The sequence below is a fragment of the Dama dama genome, chromosome X (assembly GCF_033118175.1).
Source record: "Dama dama isolate Ldn47 chromosome X, ASM3311817v1, whole genome shotgun sequence".
NCBI lineage: Eukaryota > Metazoa > Chordata > Mammalia > Artiodactyla > Cervidae > Dama > Dama dama.
The window spans coordinates 53685816-53709124 of record NC_083714.1 but is presented as its reverse complement, the minus strand read 5'-3'; the positions used below and the strand labels follow the sequence as shown (position 1 = coordinate 53709124).

General features: G+C 54.1%; 2 protein-coding genes and 1 pseudogene across 2 annotated transcripts; all 3 read left to right on the top strand.

Moving 5' to 3' along the window:
- Positions 1-2844: 2844 nt before the first annotated feature.
- LOC133052335 (melanoma-associated antigen 8-like) lies at positions 2845-3629 on the top strand (annotated as a pseudogene).
- Positions 3630-11939: 8310 nt separating this feature from the next.
- LOC133052343 (melanoma-associated antigen 8-like) lies at positions 11940-12704 on the top strand. Its single transcript, XM_061137162.1, has one exon. The coding sequence runs from the start codon at positions 11940-11942 to the stop codon at positions 12702-12704; it is 765 nt and encodes a 254-aa protein (XP_060993145.1).
- Positions 12705-21049: 8345 nt separating this feature from the next.
- On the top strand, positions 21050-21814 carry LOC133052340 (melanoma-associated antigen 8-like). The gene has a single exon (XM_061137160.1). It carries the CDS (start codon positions 21050-21052, stop codon positions 21812-21814), a length of 765 nt encoding a protein of 254 aa, XP_060993143.1.
- The last annotated feature ends 1495 nt before the right edge of the window (positions 21815-23309 follow it).

Sequence of the window (23309 nt, the reverse complement as noted above, 5' to 3'; positions counted from 1 at the left end):
CTGCACCCTCCAAGACCCCCTTGCAAGGGCCAAGATCCCTCCCTGTTGGGGTCTAACTGCCTTAGTCCTTCCTTGCATGGGGTCTAGACTCCACGCAAGACCTGCAAGTGTCCCATCTGCCATTTGGAGTTTCCCCTGCTTTCAAGAGGTCCCCAGTCTCTCTGCCAGGGTCATCAGGCAATGCGGCACGAGGTTATCCTGCCCAGGGACTACCAGGCTTCCCTCTGTTCTGAGATCTGGCTACCCTCAGTCCTCCCTCAGGGTCCTCACCTTGATTTCCAGGAGGACCTAGTCTCTGTCCTCTCCCCACCATAGTCCCTGCTCCTCACACCAAGTCCCCAGCCTCACAGAGCTGGATGTCAGGAACTCAGGACAGACCTAGTGTGCTCTTCTCACCCCGAGGGCTCCCAGGGCCGATGGCAGGGGCAGGGATCTCTGGGGTTCCATCACTCTTATCTTGGGATCCCTAGAGTTTTCACTTGGGGTCCCTTCAGCCTTCCCTCAGAGACCTCAACTTTATCTCCAGGTACGACTTCAGATTCTCTCCTCTCCCCTACTAACGCCCCAAACCTCATACCAGGAGCCCAGTCTTTCTGATATGCGGATGTCAGTAAGTCATCTCTCTATACTAGGACACCAGTCTGAAATCTGGATATTAGGAAGTCAGCCCCCCATGCCAGGTCCCCAGTCTCTCTGAGACCCAGTCAGGAAATCCAGCATACGTTCATCCACCCAATGTCCTCCCAGAGCCCACTCTGCTCTTGGGACCAGGGTCCCCTCTGTCCTTCCTCAGTGTCCTCACCTTGACTCTCAAAAGAAAGAAGATCTTTCTCACTGCCCATCTGACGCCCTGACGCTTCTAACAATTGCCTAATGTTTCTGAGATACAGATGCGGAAGTCAGAAGAGGCTGCCAAGCGCTCACCCCACCACCAGGGTGGCCCAGGGCTGACAGTAGGGTCAGGAATCTGTGGGGTTCCTTAATCCTTCCTAAGGAATCTCATCTAGAGCCTTGGCATTCTGGGGATGCCCCTTGTGTTGACCAGAGGCGGGACCCTCACATCAGGTCTCAGGGATCACAGAGGGTGGATGAGCACATGCTGCATTTCCTGACATCTGGGTCTCAGAGAAACTGGGGACCTGGGAAAGGGGCTGTAGCCTCAGGTGAGCAGAGGGAAGATCCCCAGCTCCTCCAGGGTTTCCATTTGAGGACCCTGACGGACGATTGAGTGGACCCTGGACCCAAATGAGAGGAGACCTCAGAAAAGCCTGGAACTGCTGTTGGTCCTTGGCCGAACTGGGATACGATGAGCCTGAAGTGCATGGTCTCACTTCCTGACATCCGGGTCTCTGACTGGGGACGTCACATATGGGGCGGGGCCTCGGGGGGCAGATTCCTGAAGAGGGACTAGAGGACCCTGAACCCCTAATCAGAGGAGACCTCAGTGAAGCGAATCTCTGTTGGCAGTCCAGGGAAACCGTGGGGGCAGGATGAGTGCCACAGGCATGAGCTGTCTTCCTGACATCCGGGTCTTCAAGAGACTGGGGTCCTACTATAAGGGGCGGGGCTTCAGTTGCAGAGAGGCGAGAATCCAAGTCCTGCGGGGAGGCAAGGTGAGGTTCCTTAAGGAGGACTGTGGGCACCCTGAGTGAGTACTGATGGAACCCCACAGATCCCCATCCCTGTAGTCATCCCTGGGAGCCCTTGGGGTGAGAAGAGCACAGTAGGTCTGTCTGACTTCCTCACATGCGGGACTCAGAGGAACTGGAGGCCTTGTGAAAGGGGCGGGGTCTCAAAATGGCAGACGCGACAAACGCGAGTCCTGCCTGGAGTCCAGGCTCCATGCGAGGAAGGATTGAGGCGGTTCGACGGCAACCTGGAGGGATCTTGGCCCTTGCAAGAGGGTCTTGGAGGGCCCAGAGTGGGGTGAGCAGGGTGAGCAGTTTCTTGACCGCTGGCTTAGGGAACTCGGGAGGTGAGGTTTTACGGGCAGAGGTGGAGGCTTCAGGTTGGCAGAGGCTGGACTCCCCAACCCCAAGGTTGGACTGAGCAAACCCCCGCCCCTGTGGCGAGTGCTTGGAGGCCAGGCAGGACATGAGGAGGAGCTGAGGACCGAGCATCTCCCCAGCCTAGGGCCCGCGCGAGGCCCTGGACAGGTGCGGCCGCATGTGGGGCCCCTCAGTGCTTTCTGTTCAGGCTTGTGTCTTGTTTTGAGTTCCCTTCTACTCCTCCAAAGGGGACCGTCCAGGTCATGCCAGGGGAAAGCTGAGCATTACAAGGTACCCACAACACAACTGGGTGTAATCTGAGTGTCCGTCCCCACCTAGCAGCACAGAAGGCCCAGGGCTGTGCCACAGTATAGCCCTTAGATGTCACCTCCACTTCTCTCACAGGAGCTGCAGGAACCAGGAGGCGATGGCAGAGGTCTGAAGCCTGTGTCCTGAGTTCAGACAGGCAGTATCAGGAGTCAAGGTGAGAGGGTGACCTGAAGTGAACCAGAGGATCCCTATCCCAGAACATGGGTGGGTGTGCCCAGAAGGCCCCAATTCCTCACACTTTTTTGGACCTGGAAAACTCGGGCTGTACTGACCACTCCCTGGGGAGCCACCTTCCTTCCTCCTTCGGGTATCCAGGGGACTGGCCTCCCAGGAGGAGCGCTCCTGTGAGGTCTGAGAGAACCCCTCAAGGGGAGAGCTGTAAGTGGCCTGTGTCGTACCATCCAGGATGCATTTCTTAGCCCAGGTTGCTCACACCTCCTCTCTCCCAGAGGCCCTTGGTCCCCATCTGTACCTCTGCCTCACTTCCGTGTCTTGTTTCACCTCAGGCATTGTGCTCGTGGTTGAGATGAGTGAGCTCAGCAAACCCGAGGAAGACCTTCAGGACCCAGGCGAGGCCCAGGGCCCTATCGAGGTGCCGCTCTTGGGGGCTGAGGTGGGGGAGTCCGCATCCCACTTGGCCTCCTACCCCCCAGCATCCTCCTCCGCTCCTATGGAGGCCTTGCCCCAGGAAATTCTGGATAGGATGATAGGTAAACTGATGAAGTTCCTGCTCCTCAAGTATCGAGCCAAGGAGCTGACCTCCCAGGCGGAAATGCTGAATAAGGTCCTCAGGGATAACCAGGAGCACTTCCCGGTGGTCTTCAGGGAAGTCTCAGTGTGCCTGCAGCTGGTCTTTGGAGTGGATGTGAAAGAGGTGGACCCAGTGGAGCACATCTACATCTTGGTCCCCATCCTGGGCCTCACTTGCGATGAGATGCTGAGCGATGGGGTGGGCCTGCCCAAGGCCGGCTTCCTGGTGCTGGTCCTCAGCATGATCATGCGGTTTGGAGACCCGGCCCCTGAGGAGGCGGTCTGGGGAGCACTCAGCAGGATGGGGGTGTATGTTGGGAGTGAGCAGTGTGTCTTTGGGGAGCTCAGGGAGCTTCTGACCCAGTGTGGGTGCGGGAGGGATACCTGCGGTACCAGCAGGTGCCTGACCGCCACCCTGTTTGCTATGAGTTCCTGTGGGGTCCCCGGGCCTATGAGGAGACCAGCAAGCGGCAAGTCATGGCATTTATGCTCAGGGTCAACCAAAGGGCTTTGAGGACCTTCCCATTCCTGTCTGCATAAGATGCGAGGGAGGAGGAATAGGGGGCCTGAGACAGAGCAGCAGCCAGGTTGTTCCTTCTCTCTGTGGTTAAAGAGGGGGTAGTCCGCTTTCTCAAATGTGAGGATCCGGGCTAGTTGGGGGAACCAGTTTGTAGCATCTTTTGGTTCCTGTTCTCTATGATGACATGGGGATTCATCTCTGTTTTCTTTAGAAATTTTTCAAAGTTTGGTTTCAGAGTAGGCTAAAGAAACTTCAATATCTTAGCTTTGTGAATGATACGGATCCGAGTGTCTCTGATGTTACACAGTTCAAAAACAAGAGTTTTTGTAAGAGAGATTGGAAAGTCTTCCATTTTGTTTTGTGGTCCTGAACAGAATGCAATGGAATCGAAATTAGAAATGTTTTGAAAATGTGAACTTCTGTAGCAATAGTATTGTATGGAGAAGAGTTCGATAATAAAAGTAATCCTAGTGAATTCATGCCTATGGCCTTCTTGTCTGTCATTCACAATAACTAAATGATCTCGGTTAATTGAATTTTCCTGGATTATTAAAGAAAGTAGCAGACAATCTGAGACCCCTGCTCATTGGCTCAGTGATTCCAAAGACGTGTACAGATTCTCTGCTCCGTGAAAGGCCATGTTAACAGTGGGGAGACTAGGAGTAGCAGGACACACCCAAACCTACAGCAATGGTCGAGGAGCCGCAGTCACATGAGGTCTGTCTTGGGGGTGAGGGGAATCTCTGGAACGGATCATTGCTGTGAGGTGCCCCTTTGCTTCTTGGATAAACCCCAGAGAGATCTCTTTCTAGGGCAGGCAGGAAGGGGTCCTGGCTCTTGTCCCATCGCTGTTGACCACAGGGATGAAATAGGTGTTTTCTACCCACCATCTGCTAGGAATCCTAGAGAAATGTGAATCTTGCTCTTTGATATGTGCCCAGTATTCCCTGTACTAGCCCTCTTGTCTCTGCCTTGGGAAGCTGATCACCAAGTACATTGAAATAACAGTTTCTTTGGTCATCTGGACTTTATGATTTTCACTTGTGAGCATGCTCTAGATTTCTTTTGGATGAAATGAGTGAAGAGAGGCTGCAAAAGAGGACAGGACCTGCTGTTTGACTAGAATCCTGGGATCTTTGAGTGAGCCGTGCCCAGCTGGAGACACTGCTCTCCACCCCAAAACACAGACACTGAAATTGATATACATTCTCCAGGAGGAAAACACAGAACAGCACTTCTGAGTGGTTTTCTATTCCATTTCTAATTAAGCTGCCAATTGTCTGAGGTGTCCTGAAAACAAAACCGTTTCCACAGGGGAGAGGGACAGAGTCTGAGATCCGAATAGCATGAGAAATAAGTACTAGCCAGTAAAGATGCAACATCTGCCAGCATCCCTGTGTTCGGGTGGGTCAGAAATGCGGAGGCAGCAGAGACCCAGGTTAAGGCTGTGCCTGGCATCAAAAGGCAGGAGCGACTTCCGGGCCTAAGGAGGTTTTGAGGTCACTGCAGTGGGGGTGTGGATGGGTGCAGGGGGCTAATGGGGCAGCTATCCATGCTGAGTTCCAGAGAAAAAGGGGAACAGGTGATGTGATTCTGGTCACATATATGGCTGCTGCGAGATAGTCAGTGAATGCTTGGAAAAGCCCCGTGGCCCGAGTTCTTCTCCTGTGAAGCCAGCCGGTTTGAGGAGCCCACGTGTTGGGCTGCACTATTCGCCCGAGGGATGGGATGCAGCTGCCAGGGCCTGGCGGTGATTGCCTCTGTGATATCGGGACAGGAATCTGTCACAGTGTTGCCCAAGACTGTCCTCCACTCTCCACTGTAGGAAGGGGTCAGCTACTTTGTGGTCCAGGGCTTGTCCGAGAATGTGCACCTCAATAGGATGTGGGATACCTAATCAGCCAAATAGGATGTTTCACCAATAAAACTAAGAAACTTTGCTACTTAGACCATAGTGGACCATAATGTTAGTCGCTCAGTCGTGTCGGACTGTTTGCAACTCCATGGACTGTAGCCTTCCAATCTCCTCTGTCCATGGAATTCTCCAGGCAAGAATACTGGAGTGGGTTGCCATGCTCTTCTTCAGGTGATCTCCCTGACCCATGAATCGATCCCATGTCTCCCACAGTGTAAGCGGAATCTTCATCATTTGAGCTCCTGGGCAAGCCCCATTTCCATAGAAAACCTGTTAAATTTGGGTATGAAGGAGTGTTCCAACAGGACCCAAGCTGCTCCAGGAAATAGAAGCAAGAGCCACTCTTTGCCTCTGCCCTAGCTGGTCTTCCATGCAAAACAGTACTTTCCTTTCTTGCAGCCTCAACTAAGGTCAAGTCCTTGATTACAATGGCCAATTACAATCAAGATAATTGAAAGCTAATTAAGACCGTGGGTTCTGGATCTCCGGGGCCAGGAAAGAAAGGGTAGTTCCATGCATTTCTTGGGCACCACTTCAAGGGAGTGCGACCAAAGTTCTGCAGGATTCCTAGCAGATGTGGGGTAGAAAACACCTCCTTTGCCCCTGTGATCAACAGCAATGCGACAAGAGTCAGGACCCCTTCCTTCCTGCCCCAGAAAGAGATCTCTCTGGGCTTTGTCCGAGATGCAAAAGGCCACCTTACAGCCATGATCCATTTCAGAATTTGCCATCACCCCGAAGACACACTGTCTGCAAGTCTGAGGGCTGCTAGCAGCCTGCCTCACCTCGACCACCTCCCACAGAAGGAACCCAGGGTCCTAAAGGCCCAAACCACCTTGGCTCAGGCACTGAAACTCGAGTGCTCCTCCTGGAGCTCCACCGCCCTACCTCGTGTTGCCTTGTTCGGTGCGACTAGGGGAGGTCTCTCCACCTTCCTTGTGTGACTGCGGCTCCTAGAACTTTGCTCGAGGTGTGGGGGTGTCCTGCTTCTCCTAGTGTCCCCACTCCTAACACCGCCTTTCCTGGAGAAGATACTCTGTAAAGGTCTTCAGAGTATATGAGCTAGTGAACAGGGGCCTCAGATTTATTGCCAGCTGCTTCCTTAAATAACCCAGACAAACCCAAATAAAGATAATTTAGTTTTTGAGAATGACACACAAGAAGGACAGATGGGTGAATTCATTGCAATTACTTTTATCGTGTAATTCTTGCCCCATCAATATTAGTGCTTCCCTGGTAGCTCAGACGGTAAAGTGTCTGTCTACATTGGGAGACCCGTGTTCCATCGCTGGGTCATGATGATCCCCTGGAGAAAGAAATGACAGCCCACCCAAGTACTCTTGCCTGGAAAATCCCATGGACTGAGGAGCCTTGTTGGCTACAGTCCATGGGGCCGCAAAGAGTCAGACAGGACTGAGCGACTCCACCACTCCACCACAAGCTATCATTTCTGAAACGGTTCTAATTCCATTTCCACTGTGTCCCATTCAGGGTCACAAAACAAAATGGAAGAGTTTCCAATCTCTTACATAACAGCAAAACTCTTGTTCTTGAACTGTGTAAGCACAAACACATATTGATCAACCTCATTCTCCAAGCTAAGACACTGAACTTTATTTAGCCTTTTGCAAAAACAATCAAAGCTTGAAGATTTTCTAAGGAAAACAGATGAATCTCCATGTCATTGTAGAGAACAGGAGCCCACAGATGCTGTGCACTGGTTCCCCCAACTGGCCTGGGCCCTCACTTCTGAGAAGGTGACTACTCCCTCTTCAATCACAGAGGGAAGGATTACCCTGGCTGCTGCTCTGGCTCAGGCCCCCTATTCCTCCTCCCTCGCAGCCTCTGCAGACAGGAGTGGGGAGGCCCTCAAAGCCCTCTGTTAGACCCTGAGCACAGACACCATGACTTGCCACTTGCTGGTCTCCACATAGGCCAGGGCAACCCACAGGAACTCATAGCGAGCAGGGTGGCTGTCAGGCACCTGCTGGTATTCCAGGTATGCCTCTCGCACCCACACTTGGGTCAGCAGCTCCCTGAGTTCCCCAAAGAGACAGGGCTCACTCCCAACACACACCCCCGTCCTGCTGAGTACTCCCAAGACTGCTTCCTCAGGTGTCAGGTCTTCACTCTGCATGATCAGGTTGAGGACCAGCACCAGGATGCCAGCCTTGGGCAGGGTCTGCCCACTGCTCAGCATCACATTGCAGGTGAGGCCCAGGGTAGGGACCATGATGTAGATGTGCTCCCTGGGGTCCAACTGCTTTACCTCCAGGCCAACGACAACCTGTAGGCACTCTGCAGCTTGACTGACGACCACTAGGACAAGCTCCTGGTTATTCCTGAGGACCTTCTTCAGCATTTCCGCCTGGGATGTCAGATGTTTGGCCAGATACTACAGGAGCAAGAACTTCATCAAGTTAGCCACTATCTCATTCAGAGCTTCATGGGGCAAGGCCTCCACAAGGGTGGAGCAGGAGACTGTGGGGGAGGAGGCTGAGGGAGATACAGCCTCCCCCGCTCAGCCCCAGAGAGCTGCACTTCCACAGGACCCTGGCCTCACCTGGGTGCTGAAGGTCTTCCTCGAGCTTGCTCAGCTCAGTCATCTTGACCACGAGCCTGATGCCTGGGCTCAAACTACAGAGTGAGGCAGGAGTGAGGCATGGGGGCAAATGGGACAGATGAGGACCATGGGCCTGGATGGTGGATAGACGGGCTGTGAATGGCCTCACCTGAGAACCGCACCCTGGTTGGCCACAGGCCACTTGCAGGTCTCCTCTTGAAAAGTGCTCTCAGACCACACAGGGACATGCCTCTGGAGTGGCCAGTCCCCTGGCTACCTGAAGAAGGAAGTGAGGTGGCTCCCCAGGGTGTGGTCAGCACAGCCCGAGATTTCTGGGACTGACAAGGTAAGGGGATTAGGCCCTTGTGGGGTCCCCTCTGTTCTGGGATGGGCAGCACTTGGTGTCCACTCAGGGCACCCTCGTCACCTTGACTCCTGGCATTGCCTGGACCTCCTCTGTTCACTGACCTCAGGACACGGGCCTCAGATGTCTGCTTTCGCCTACTGCTTCCTACAGCTCCTGTGAGAAATGGAGGGGCAACTCAGTGGTATCCTGTGGCACAGCCCTTAGCATTCTCTGACAGTACAAGGGCTGCACACTCTGAGGGTCCCTCAGTGGTGTGGTGAGAGGTCCCTTCAGAGCTCCCCTTTCGTGCTTACATTTGCCCTGGCACAACCTGGTCCCTCCCCTCTGGGGGCCTGGAGGGAAACACAGAACAAGACCCGAGACTGAAAAGAAAGCGCTGAGGGGCCCCACATGCGGCCGCACCTGCCCAAGGTCTCCTGTGGGGCCTAGGCCAGGGAGGTGTTCGGTCCTCACCTCCTCCTCATGTCTTGCCTTCCCTCCCAGCACTGACCACAGGGGCGGGGGTCTGCTCAGTCCTCCATTGCGGCTGAGGAGTCCAGCCTCTGCCAACCGGAAGCCTTCGGCTGTTCCTGAAATACCTCACCTCCCGAGGTCCCTAAGCCAGAGTTCAAGAAACTGTTCAGCCCACTCTGCACCCTCCAAGACCCCCTTGCAAGGGCCAAGATCCCTCCCTGTTGGGGTCTAACTGCCTTAGTCCTTCCTTGCATGGGGTCTAGATTCCACGCAAGACCTGCAAGTGCCCCATCTGCCATTTGCAGTTTCCCCTGCTTTCAAGAGGTCCCCAGTCTCTCTGCCAGGGTCATCAGGCAATGCGGCACGAGGTTATCCTGCCCAGGGACTACCAGGCTTCCCTCTGTTCTGAGATCTGGCTACCCTCAGTCCTCCCTCAGGGTCCTCACCTTGATTTCCAGGAGGACCTAGTCTATGTCCTCTCCCCACCATAGTCCCTGCTCCTCACACCAAGTCCCCAGCCTCACAGAGCTGGATGTCAGGAATTCAGGACAGACCTAGTGTGCTCTTCTCACCCCGAGGGCTCCCAGGGCCGATGGCAGGGGCAGGGATCTCTGGGGTTCCATCAATCTTATCTTGGGATCCCTAGAGTTTTCACTTGGGGTCCCTTCAGCCTTCCCTCAGAGACCTCAACTTTATCTCCAGGTACGACTTCAGATTCTCTCCTCTCCCCTACTAACGCCCCAAACCTCATACCAGGAGCCCAGTCTTTCTGATATGCGGATGTCAGTAAGTCATCTCTCTATACTAGGACACCAGTCTGAAATCTGGATATTAGGAAGTCAGCCCCCCATGCCAGGTCCCCAGTCTCTCTGAGACCCAGTCAGGAAATCCAGCATACATTCATCCACCCAATGTCCTCCCAGAGCCCACTCTGCTCTTGGGACCAGGGTCCCCTCTGTCCTTCCTCAGTGTCCTCACCTTGACTCTCAAAAGAAAGAAGATCTTTCTCACTGCCCGTCTGACGCCCTGACGCTTCTAACAATTGCCTAATGTTTCTGAGATACAGATGCGGAAGTCAGAAGAGGCTGCCAAGCGCTCACCCCACCACCAGGGTGGCCCAGGGCTGACAGTAGGGTCAGGAATCTGTGGGGTTCCTTAATCCTTCCTAAGGAATCTCATCTAGAGCCCTGGCATTCTGGGGATGCCCCTTGTGTTGACCAGAGGCGGGACCCTCACATCAAGTCTCAGGGATCACAGAGGGTGGATGAGCACATGCTGCATTTCCTGACATCTGGGACTCAGAGAAACTGGGGACCTGGGAAAGGGGGTGTAGCCTCAGGTGAGCAGAGGGAAGATCCCCAGCTCCTCCAGGGTTTCCATTTGAGGACCCTGACGGACGATTGAGTGGACCCTGGACCCAAATCAGAGGAGACCTCAGAAAAGCCTGGAGCTGCTGTTGGTCCTTGGCCGAACTGGGATACGATGAGCCCGAAGTGCATGGTCTCACTTCCTGACATCCGGGTCTCTGACTGGGGACGTCACATATGGGGCGGGTCCTCGGGGGGCAGATTCCCAGGTCCTGCAGGGTTGAAGACCTTGAGGACCCTGAAGAGGGACTAGAGGACCCTGAACCCCTAATCAGAGGAGACCTCAGAGAAGCGAATCTCTGTTGGCATTCCAGGGAAACCGTGGGGGCAGGATGAGTGCCACAGGCATGAGCTGTCTTCCTGACATCCGGGTCTTCAAGAGACTGGGGTCCTGCTATAAGGGGCGGGGCTTCAGTTGCAGAGAGGCGAGAATCCAGGTTCTGCGCGGAGGCAAGGTGAGGTTCCTGAAGGAGGACTGTGGGCGCCCTGAGTGAGGACTGATGGAACCCCACAGATCCCCATCCCTGTAGTCGTCCCTGGGAGCCCTTGGAGTGAGAAGAGCACAGTAGGTCTGTCTGACTTCCTCACATGCGGGTCTCAGAGGGACTGGAGGCCTTGTGAAAGGGGCGGGGTCTCAAAATGGCAGACGCGACAAACGCGAGTCCTGCCTGGAGTCCAGGCTCCATGCGAGGAAGGATTGAGGCGGTTCGACGGCAACCTGGAGGGATCTTGGCCCTTGCAAGAGGGTCTTGGAGGGCCCAGAGTGGGGTGAGCAGGGTGAGCAGTTTCTTGACCGCTGGCTTAGGGAACTCGGGAGGTGAGGTTTTACGGGCAGAGGTGGAGGCTTCAGGTTGGCAGAGGCTGGACTCCCCAACCCCAAGGTTGGACTGAGCAAACCCCCGCCCCTGTGGCGAGTGCTTGGAGGCCAGGCAGGACATGAGGAGGAGCTGAGGACCGAGCATCTCCCCAGCCTAGGGCCCGCGCGAGGCCCTGGACAGGTGCGGCCGCATGTGGGCCCCTCAGTGCTTTCTGTTCAGGCTTGTGTCTTGTTTTGAGTTCCCTTCTACTCCTCCAAAGGGGACCGTCCAGGTCATGCCAGGGGAAAGCTGAGCATTACAAGGTACGCACAACACAACTGGGTGTAATCCGAGTGTCCGTCCCCACCTAGCAGCACAGAAGGCCCAGGGCTGTGCCACAGTATAGCCCTTAGATGTCACCTCCACTTCTCTCACAGGAGCTGCAGGATCCAGGAGGCGATGGCAGAGGTCTGAAGCCTGTGTCCTGAGTTCAGACAGGCAGTATCAGGAGACAAGGTGAGAGGGTGACCTGAAGTGAACCAGAGGCTCCCTATCCCAGAACATACCGGTTGGGGGCCCAGAAGGCCCCAATTCCTCACACTTTTTTGGACCTGGAAAACTCGGGCTGTACTGACCACACCCTGGGGAGCCACCTTCTTTCCTCCTTCGGGTAGCCAGGGGACTGGCCTCCCAGGAGGAGCGCTCCTGTGAGGTCTGAGAGAACCCCTCAAGGGGAGAGCTGTAAGTGGCCTGTGTCGTACCATCCAGGATGCATTACTTAGCCCAGGTTGCTCACACCTCCTCTCTCCCAGAGGCCCTTGGTCCCCATCTGTACCTCTGCCTCACTTCCGTGTCTTGTTTCACCTCAGGCATTGTGCTCGTGGTTGAGATGAGTGAGCTCAGCAAACCCGAGGAAGACCTTCAGGACCCAGGCGAGGCCCAGGGCCCTATCGAGGTGCCGCTCTTGGGGGCTAAGGTGGGGGAGTCCGCATCCCACTTGGCCTCCTACCCCCCAGCATCCTCCTCCGCTCCTATGGAGGCCTTGCCCCAGGAAATTCTGGATAGGATGATAGGTAAACTGATGAAGTTCCTGCTCCTCAAGTATCGAGCCAAGGAGCTGACCTCCCAGGCGGAAATGCTGAATAAGGTCCTCAGGGATAACCAGGAGCACTTCCCGGTGGTCTTCAGGGAAGTCTCAGTGTGCCTGCAGCTGGTCTTTGGCGTGGATGTGAAAGAGGTGGACCCAGTGGAGCACATCTACATCTTGGTCCCCATCCTGGGCCTCACTTGCGATGAGATGCTGAGCGATGGGGTGGGCCTGCCCAAGGCCGGCTTCCTGGTGCTGGTCCTCAGCATGATCATGCGGTTTGGAGACCCGGCCCCTGAGGAGGCGGTCTGGGGAGCACTCAGCAGGATGGGGGTGTATGTTGGGAGTGAGCAGTGTGTCTTTGGGGAGCTCAGGGAGCTTCTGACCCAAGTGTGGGTGCGGGAGGGATACCTGCGGTACCAGCAGGTGCCTGACAGCCACCCTGTTTGCTATGAGTTCCTGTGGGGTCCCCGGGCCTATGAGGAGACCAGCAAGCGGCAAGTCATGGCATTTATGCTCAGGGTCAACCAAAGGGCTTTGAGGACCTTCCCATTCCTGTCTGCATAAGATGCGAGGGAGGAGGAATAGGGGGCCTGAGACAGAGCAGCAGCCAGGTTGTTCCTTCTCTCTGTGGTTAAAGAGGGGGTAGTCAGCTTTCTCAAATGTGAGGGCCCGGGCTAGTTGGGGGAACCAGTTTGTAGCATCTTTTGGTTCCTGTTCTCTATGATGACATGGGGATTCATCTCTGTTTTCTTTAGAAATTTTTCAAAGTTTGGTTTCAGAGTAGGCTAAAGAAACTTCAATATCTTAGCTTTGTGAATGATACGGATCCGAGTGTCTCTGATGTTACACAGTTCAAAAACAAGAGTTTTTGTAAGAGAGATTGGAAAGTCTTCCATTTTGTTTTGTGGTCCTGAACAGAATGCAATGGAATCGAAATTAGAAATGTTTTGAAAATGTGAACTTCTGTAGCAATAGTATTGTATGGAGAAGAGTTCGATAATAAAAGTAATCCTAGTGAATTCATGCCTATGGCCTTCTTGTCTGTCATTCACAATAACTAAATGATCTCGGTTAATTGAATTTTCCTGGATTATTAAAGAAAGTAGCAGACAATCTGAGACCCCTGCTCATTGGCTCAGTGATTCCAAAGACGTGTACAGATTCTCTGCTCCGTGAAAGGCCATGTTAACAGTGGGGAGACTAGGAGCAGCAGGCGACCCCCACACTTACAGCAATGGTCGAGGAGCCGCAGTCACATGAGGTCTGTCTTGGGGGTGAGGGGAATCTCTGGAACGGATCATTGCTGTGAGGTGTCCCTTTGCTTCTTGGATAAACCCCAGAGAGATCTCTTTCTAGGGCAGGCAGGAAGAGGTCCTGGCTCTTGTCCCATCACTGTTGACGACAGAGATGAAATAGGTGTTTTCTACCCACCATCTGCTAGGAATCCTAGAGAAATGTGAATCTTGCTCTTTGATATGTGCCCAGTATTCCCTGTACTAGCCCTCTTGTCTCTGCCTTGGGAAGCTGATCACCAAGTACATTGAAATAACAGTTTCTTTGGTCATCTGGACTTTATGATTTTCACTTGTGAGCATGCTCTAGATTTCATTTGGATGAAATGAGTGAAGAGAAGCTGCAAAAGTGGACAGGACCTGCTGTGTGACTAGAATCCTGGGATCTTTGAGTGAGCCGTGCCCAGCTGGAGACACTGCTCTCCACCCCGAAACACACACAGACACTGAAATTGATATACATTCTCCAGGAAGAAAACACAGAGCAGCAATTCTGAGTGGTTTTCTGTTCCATTTCTAGCTAAGCTGCCAATTCTCTGAGGTGTCCTGAAAACAAAACAGTTTCCAGAGGGGAGAGGGACAGAGTCTGAGATCCGAATAGCATGAGAAATAAGTGCTAGCCAGTAAAGATGCAACATCTGCCAGCATCCCTGTGTTCGGGTGGGTTCAGAAGTGCGGAGGCAGCGGAGACCCAGGTTAAGGCTGTGCCTGGCATCAAAAGGCAGGAGCGACTTCCGGGCCTAAGGAGGTGGTGAGGTCACTGCAGTGGGGGTGTGGATGGGTGCAGGGGGCTAATGGGGCAGCTATCCATGCTGAGTGCCAGAGAAAAAGGGGAACAGGTGATGTGATTCTGGTCACATATATGGCAGCTGCCAGATAGTCAGTGGATGCTTGGAAAAGCCCCGTGGCCTGATTTCTTCTCCTGTGAAGCCAGCCGGTTTGAGGAGCCCACGTGTTGGGCTGCACTATTCGCCTGAGGGATGGGATGCAGCTGCCAGGGCCTGGCGGTGATTGCCTCTGTGATGTCGGGACAGGAATCTGTCACAGTGTTGCCCCAAGAGTGTCCTCCACTCTCCACTGTAGGAAGGGGTCAGCTACTTTGTGGTCCAGGGCTTGTCCGAGAATGTGCACCTCAATAGGATGTGGGATACCTACTCAGCCAAATAGGATGTTTCACAAATAAAACTAAGAAACTTTGCTACTTAGACCATAGTGGACCATAATGTTAGTCGCTCAGTCGTGTCGGACTGTTTGCAACTCCATGGACTGTGGCCTTCCAATCTCCTCTGTCCATGGAATTCTCCAGGCAAGAATACTGGAGTGGGTTGCCATGCCCTTCTTCAGGTGATCTCCCTGACCCATGAATCGATCCCATGTCTCCCACAGTGTAAGCGGAATCTTCATCATTTGAGCTCCTGGGCAAGCCCCATTTCCATAGAAAACCTGTTAAATTTGGGTATGAAGGAGTGTTCCAACAGGACCCAAGCTGCTCCAGGAAATAGAAGCAAGAGCCACTCTTTGCCTCTGCCCTAGCTGGTCTTCCATGCAAGACAGTACTTTCCTTTCTTGCAGCCTCAACTAAGGTCAAGTCCTTGATTACAATGGCCAATTACAATCAAGATAATTGAAAGCTAATTAAGACCGTGGGTTCTGGATCTCCGGGGCCAGGAAAGAAAGGGTATTTCCATGCATTTCTTGGGCACCACTTCAAGGGAGTGCGACCAAAGTTCTGCAGGATTCCTAGCAGATGTGGGGTAGAAAACACCTCCTTTGCCCCTGTGATCAACAGCAATGCGACAAGAGTCAGGACCCCTTCCTTCCTGCCCCAGAAAGAGATCTCTCTGGGCTTTGTCCGAGATGCAAAAGGCCACCTTACAGCCATGATCCATTTCAGAATTTGCCATCACCCCGAAGACACACTGTCTGCAAGTCTGAGGGCTGCTAGCAGCCTGCCTCACCTCGACCACCTCCCACAGAAGGAACCCAGGGTCCTAAAGGCCCAAACCACCTTGGCTCAGGCACTGAAACTCGAGTGCTCCTCCTGGAGCTCCACCGCCCTACCTCGTGTTGCCTTGTTCGGTGCGACTAGGGGAGGTCTCTCCACCTTCCTTGTGTGACTGCGGCTCCTAGAACTTTGCTCGAGGTGTGGGGGTGTCCTGCTTCTCCTAGTGTCCCCACTCCTAACACCGCCTTTCCTGGAGAAGATACTCTGTAAAGGTCTTCAGAGTATATGAGCTAGTGAACAGGGGCCTCAGATTTATTGCCAGCTGCTTCCTTAAATAACCCAGACAAACCCAAATAAAGATAATTTAGTTTTTGAGAATGACACACAAGAAGGACAGATGGGTGAATTCCTTGCAATTACTTTTATCGTCTAATTCTTGCCCCATCAATATTAGTGCTTCCCTGGTGGCTCAGACGGTAAAGCGTCTGTCTACATTGGGAGACCCGTGTTCCATCCCTGGGTCATGATGATCCCCTGGAGAAAGAAATGACAGCCCACCCAAGTACTCTTGCCTGGAAAATCCCATGGACTGAGGAGCCTTGTTGGCTCCTCAGTCCATGGGGCCGCAAAGAGTCGGACAGGACTGAGCGACTCCACCACTCCAACCACAAGCTCACATTTCCGAAACGGTTCTAATTCCATTTCCACTGTGTCCCATTCAGGGTCACAAAACAAAATGGAAGAGTTTCCAATCTCTTACAAAACAGCAAAACTCTTGTTCTTGAACTGTGTAAGCACAAACACATATTGATCAACCTCATTCTCCAAGCTAAGACACTGAACTTTATTTAGCCTTTTGCAAACACAATCAAAGCTTGAAGATTTTCTAAGGAAAACAGATGAATCTCCATGTCATTGTAGAGAACAGGAGCCCACAGATGCTGTGCACTGGTTCCCCCAACTGGCCCGGGCCCTCACTTCTGAGAAGGTGACTACTCCCTCTTCAATCACAGAGGGAAGGATTACCCTGGCTGCTGCTCTGGCTCAGGCCCCCTATTCCTCCTCCCTCGCAGCCTCTGCAGACAGGAGTGGGGAGGCCCTCAAAGCCCTCTGTTAGACCCTGAGCACAGACACCATGACTTGCCACTTGCTGGTCTCCACATAGGCCAGGGCACCCCACAGGAACTCATAGCGAGCAGGGTGGCTGTCAGGCACCTGCTGGTATTCCAGGTATTCCTCCCGCACCCACACTTGGGTCAGCAGCTCCCTGAGTTCCCCAAAGAGACAGGGCTCACTCCCAACACACACCCCCGTCCTGCTGAGTACTCCCAAGACTGCTTCCTCAGGGGTCAGGTCTTCACTCTGCATGATCAGGTTGAGGACCAGCACCAGGATGCCAGCCTTGGGCAGGGTCTGCCCACTGCTCAGCATCACATTGCAGGTGAGGCCCAGGGTAGGGACCATGATGTAGATGTGCTCCCTGGGGTCCAACTGCTTTACCTCCAGGCCAACGACAACCTGTAGGCACTCTGCAGCTTGACTGAAGACCACTAGGACATGCTCCTGGTTATTCCTGAGGACTTTCTTCAGCATTTCCGCCTGGGATGTCAGATGTTTGGCCAGATACTACAGGAGCAAGAACTTCATCAAGTTAGCCACTATCTCATTCAGAGCTTCATGGGGCAAGGCCTCCACAAGGGTGGAGCAGGAGACTGTGTGGGAGGAGGCTGAGGGTGATACAGCCTCCCCCGCTCAGCCCCAGAGAGCTGCACTTCCACAGGACACTGGCCTCACCTGGGTGCTGAAGGTCTTCCTCGAGGTTGTTCAGCTCAGTCATCTTGACCACGAGCCTGATGCCTGGGCTCAAACTACAGAGTGAGGCAGGAGTGAGGCATGGGGGCAAATGGGACAGATGAGGACCATGGGCCTGGATGGTGGATAGACGGGCTGTGAATGGCCTCACCTGAGAACCGCCGCACCCTGGTTGGCCACAGGCCACTTGCAGGTCTCCTCTTGAAAAGTGCTCTCAGACCACACAGGGACATGCCTCTGGAGTGGCCAGTCCCCTGGCTACCTGAAGAAGGAAGTGAGGTGGCTCCCCAGGGTGTGGTCAGCACAGCCCGAGATTTCTGGGACTGACAAGGTAAGGGGATTAGGCCCTTGTGGGGTCCCCTCTGTTCTGGGATGGGCAGCACTTGGTGTCCACTCAGGGCACCCTCGTCACCTTGACTCCTGGCGTTGCCTGGACCTCCTCTGTTCACTGACCTCAGGACACGGGCCTCAGATGTCTGCCTTGGCCTACTGCTTCCTACAGCTCCTGTGAGAAATGGAGGGGCACCTCAGTGGTATCCTGTGGCACAGCCCTTAGCATTCTCTGACAGTACAAGGGGTGCACACTGTGAGGGTCCCTCAGTTGTGTGGTGAGAGGTCCCTTCAGAGCTCCCCTTTAGTGCTTACTTTTGCCCTGGCACAACCTGGTCCCTCCCCTCTGGGGGCCTGGAGGGAAACACAGAACAAGACCCGAGACTGAAAAGAAAGCGCTGAGGGGCCCCACATGCGGCCGCACCTGCCCAAGGTCTCCTGTGGGGCCTAGGCCAGGGAGGTGTTCGGTCCTCAGCTCCTCCTCATGTCCTGCCTTCCATCCCAGCACTGACCACAGGGGCGGGGGTCTGCTCAGTCCTCCATTGCGGCTGAGGAGTCCAGCCTCTGCCAACCGGAAGCCTTCGGCTGTTCCTGAAATACCTCTCCTCCCAAGGTCCCTAAGCCAGAGTTCAAGAAACTGCTCAGCCCACTCTGCACCCTCCAAGACCCCCTTGCAAGGGCCAAGATCCCTCCCTGTTGGGGTCTAACTGCCTTAGTCCTTCCTTGCATGGGGTCTAGACTACACGCAAGACCTGCAAGTGTCCCATCCGCCATTTGGAGTTTCCCCTGCTTTCAAGAGGTCCCCAGTCTCTCTGCCAGGGTCATCAGGCAATGCGGCACGAGGTTATCCTGCCCAGGGACTACCAGGCTTCCCTCTGTTCTGAGATCTGGCTACCCTCAGTCCTCCCTCAGGGTCCTCACCTTGATTTCCAGGAGGACCTAGTCTCTGTCCTCTCCCCACCATAGTCCCTGCTCCTCACACCAAGTCCCCAGCCTCACAGAGCTGGATGTCAGGAACTCAGGACAGACCTAGTGTGCTCTTCTCACCCCGAGGGCTCCCAGGGCCGATGGCAGGGGCAGGGATCTCTGGGGTTCCATCACTCTTATCTTGGGATCCCTAGAGTTTTCACTTGGGGTCCCTACAGCCTTCCCTCAGAGACCTCAACTTTATCTCCAGGTACGCCTTCAGATTCTCTCCTCTCCCCTACTAACACCCCAAACCTCATACCAGGAGCCCAGTCTTTCTGATATGCGGATGTCAGTAAATCATCTCTCTATATTAGGACACCAGTCTGCAATCTGGATATTAGGGAGTCAGCCCCCCATGCCAGGTCCCCAGTCTCTCTGAGACCCAGTCAGGAAATCCAGCATACGTTCATCCACCCAATGTCCTCCCAGAGCCCACTCTGCTCTTGGGACCAGGGTCCCCTCTGTCCTTCCTCAGTGTCCTCACCTTGACTCTCAAAAGAAAGAAAATCTTTCTCACTGCCCATCTGACGCCCTGACGCTTCTAACAATTGCCTAATGTTTCTGAGATACAGATGCGGAAGTCAGAAGAGGCTGCCAAGCGCTCACCCCACCACCAGGGTGGCCCAGGGCTGACAGTAGGGTCAGGAATCTGTGGGGTTCCTTAATCCTTCCTAAGGAATCTCATCTAGAGCCCTGGCATTCTGGGGATGCCCCTTGTGTTGACCAGAGGCGGGACCCTCACATCAGGTCTCAGGGATCACAGAGGGTGGATGAGCACATGCTGCATTTCCTGACATCTGGGTCTCAGAGAAACTGGGGACCTGGGAAAGGGGGTGTAGCCTCAGGTGAGCAGAGGGAAGATCCCCAGCTCCTCCAGGGTTTCCATTTGAGGACCCTGACGGACGATTGAGTGGACCCTGGACCCAAATCAGAGGAGACCTCAGAAAAGCCTGGAGCTGCTGTTGGTCCTTGGTCGAACTAGGATACGATGAGCCCGAAGTGCATGGTCTCACTTCCTGACATCCGGGTCTCTGACTGGGGACGTCACATATGGGGCGGGGCCTCGGGGGGCAGATTCCCAGGTCCTGCAGGGTTGAAGACCTTGAGGACCCTGAAGAGGGACTAGAGGACCCTGAACCCCTAATCAGAGGAGACCTCAGAGAAGCGAATCTCTGTTGGCAGTCCAGGGCAACCGTGGGGGTAGGATGAGTGCCAGAGGCATGAGCTGCCTTCCTGACATCCGGGTCATCAAGAGACTGGGGTCCTGCTATAAGGGGCGGGGCTTCAGTTGCGGAGAGGCGAGAATCCAGGTCCTGCGCGGAGGCAAGGTGAGGTTCCTGAAGGAGGACTGTGGGCACCCTGAGTGAGGACTGATGGAACCCCACAGATCCCCATCCCTGTAGTCGTCCCTGGGAGCCCTTGGGGTGAGAAGAGCACAGTAGGTCTGTCTGACTTCCTCACATGCGGGTCTCAGAGGGACTGGAGGCCTTGTGAAAGGGGCGGGGTCTCAAAATGGCAGACGAGACTAAAAGGCGAGTCCTGCCTGGAGTCCAGGCTCCATGCGAGGAAGGATTGAGGCGGTTCGACGGCAACCTGGAGGGATCTTGGCCCTTGCAAGAGGGTCTTGGAGGGCCCAGAGTGGGGTGAGCAGGGTGAGCAGTTTCTTGACCGCTGGCTTAGGGAACTCGGGAGGTGAGGTTTTACGGGCAGAGGTGGAGGCTTCAGGTTGGCAGAGGCTGGACTCCCCAACCCCAAGGTTGGACTGAGCAAACCCCCGCCCCTGTGGCGAGTGCTTGGAGGCCAGGCAGGACATGAGGAGGAGCTGAGGACCGAGCATCTCCCCAGCCTAGGGCCCTCGCGAGGCCCTGGACAGGTGCGGCCGCATGTGGGCCCCTCAGTGCTTTCTGTTCAGGCTTGTGTCTTGTTTTGAGTTCCCTTCTACTCCTCCAAAGGGGACCGTCCAGGTCATGCCAGGGGAAAGCTGAGCATTACAAGGTACGCACAACACAACTGGGTGTAATCCGAGTGTCCGTCCCCACCTAGCAGCACAGAAGGCCCAGGGCTGTGCCACAGTATAGCCCTTAGATGTCACCTCCACTTCTCTCACAGGAGCTGCAGGATCCAGGAGGCGATGGCAGAGGTCTGAAGCCTGTGTCCTGAGTTCAGACAGGCAGTATCAGGAGACAAGGTGAGAGGGTGACCTGAAGTGAACCAGAGGCTCCCTATCCCAGAACATACCGGTTGGGGGCCCAGAAGGCCCCAATTCCTCACACTTTTTTGGACCTGGAAAACTCGGGCTGTACTGACCACACCCTGGGGAGCCACCTTCTTTCCTCCTTCGGGTAGCCAGGGGACTGGCCTCCCAGGAGGAGCGCTCCTGTGAGGTCTGAGAGAACCCCTCAAAGGGAGAGCTGTAAGTGGCCTGTGTCGTACCATCCAGGATGCATTACTTAGCCCAGGTTGCTCACACCTCCTCTCTCCCAGAGGCCCTTGGTCCCCATCTGTACCTCTGCCTCACTTCCGTGTCTTGTTTCACCTCAGGCATTGTGCTCGTGGTTGAGATGAGTGAGCTCAGCAAACCCGAGGAAGACCTTCAGGACCCAGGCGAGGCCCAGGGCCCTATCGAGGTGCCGCTCTTGGGGGCTGAGGTGGGGGAGTCCGCATCCCACTTGGCCTCCTACCCCCCAGCATCCTCCTCCGCTCCTATGGAGGCCTTGCCCCAGGAAATTCTGGATAGGATGATAGGTAAACTGATGAAGTTCCTGCTCCTCAAGTATCGAGCCAAGGAGCTGACCTCCCAGGCGGAAATGCTGAATAAGGTCCTCAGGGATAACCAGGAGCACTTCCCGGTGGTCTTCAGGGAAGTCTCAGTGTGCCTGCAGCTGGTCTTTGGCGTGGATGTGAAAGAGGTGGACCCAGTGGAGCACATCTACATCTTGGTCCCCATCCTGGGCCTCACTTGCGATGAGATGCTGAGCGATGGGGTGGGCCTGCCCAAGGCCGGCTTCCTGGTGCTGGTCCTCAGCATGATCATGCGGTTTGGAGACCCGGCCCCTGAGGAGGCGGTCTGGGGAGCACTCAGCAGGATGGGGGTGTATGTTGGGAGTGAGCAGTGTGTCTTTGGGGAGCTCAGGGAGCTTCTGACCCAAGTGTGGGTGCGGGAGGGATACCTGCGGTACCAGCAGGTGCCTGACAGCCACCCTGTTTGCTATGAGTTCCTGTGGGGTCCCCGGGCCTATGAGGAGACCAGCAAGCGGCAAGTCGTGGCATTTATGCTCAGGGTCAACCAAAGGGCTTTGAGGACCTTCCCATTCCTGTCTGCATAAGATGCGAGGGAGGAGGAATAGGGGGCCTGAGACAGAGCAGCAGCCAGGTTGTTCCTTCTCTCTGTGGTTAAAGAGGGGGTAGTCAGCTTTCTCAAATGTGAGGGCCCGGGCTAGTTGGGGGAACCAGTTTGTAGCATCTTTTGGTTCCTGTTCTCTATGATGACATGGGGATTCATCTCTGTTTTCTTTAGAAATTTTTCAAAGTTTGGTTTCAGAGTAGGCTAAAGAAACTTCAATATCTTAGCTTTGTGAATGGTACGGATCCGAGTGTCTCTGATGTTACTCAGTTCAAAACCAAGAGTTTTTGTAAGAGAGATTGGAAAGTCTTCCATTTTGTTTTGTGGTCCTGAACAGAATGCAATGGAATCGAAATTAGAAATGTTTTGAAAATGTGAACTTCTGTAGCAATAGTATTGTATGGAGAAGAGTTCAATAATAAAAGTAATCCTAGTGAATTCATGCCTATGGTCTTCTTGTCTGTCATTCACAATAACTAAATGATCTCGGTTAATTGAATATTCATGGATTATTAAAGAAAGTAGCAGACAATCTGAGACCCCTGCTCATTGGCTCAGTGATTCCAAAGCCGTGTACAGATTCTCTGCTCCGTGAAAGGCCATGTTAACAGTGGGGAGACTAAGAGCAGCAGGACACCCCCACACTTACAGCAATGGTCGAGGAGCCGCAGTCACATGAGGTCTGTCTTGGGGGTGAGGGGAATCTCTGGAACGGATCATTGCTGTGAGGTGTCCCTTTGCTTCTTGGATAAACCCCAGAGAGATCTCTTTCTAGGGCAGGCAGGAAGAGGTCCTGGCTCTTGTCCCATCGCTGTTGACCACAGGGATGAAATAGGTGTTTTCTACCCACCATCTGCTAGGAATCCTAGAGAAATGTGAATCTTGCTCTTTGATATGTGCCCAGTATTCCCTGTACTAGCCCTCTTGTCTCTGCCTTGGGAAGCTGATCACCAAGTACATTGAAATAACAGTTTCTTTGGTCATCTGGACTTTATGATTTTCACTTGTGAGCATGCTCTAGATTTCATTTGGATGAAATGAGTGAAGAGAAGCTGCAAAAGTGGACAGGACCTGCTGTGTGACTAGAATCCTGGGATCTTTGAGTGAGCCGTGCCCAGCTGGAGACACTGCTCTCCACCCCGAAACACACACAGACACTGAAATTGATATACATTCTCCAGGAAGAAAACACAGAGCAGCAATTCTGAGTGGTTTTCTGTTCCATTTCTAGCTAAGCTGCCAATTCTCTGAGGTGTCCTGAAAACAAAACAGTTTCCAGAGGGGAGAGGGACAGAGTCTGAGATCCGAATAGCATGAGAAATAAGTGCTAGCCAGTAAAGATGCAACATCTGCCAGCATCCCTGTGTTCGGGTGGGTTCAGAAGTGCGGAGGCAGCGGAGACCCAGGTTAAGGCTGTGCCTGGCATCAAAAGGCAGGAGCGACTTCCGGGCCTAAGGAGGTGGTGAGGTCACTGCAGT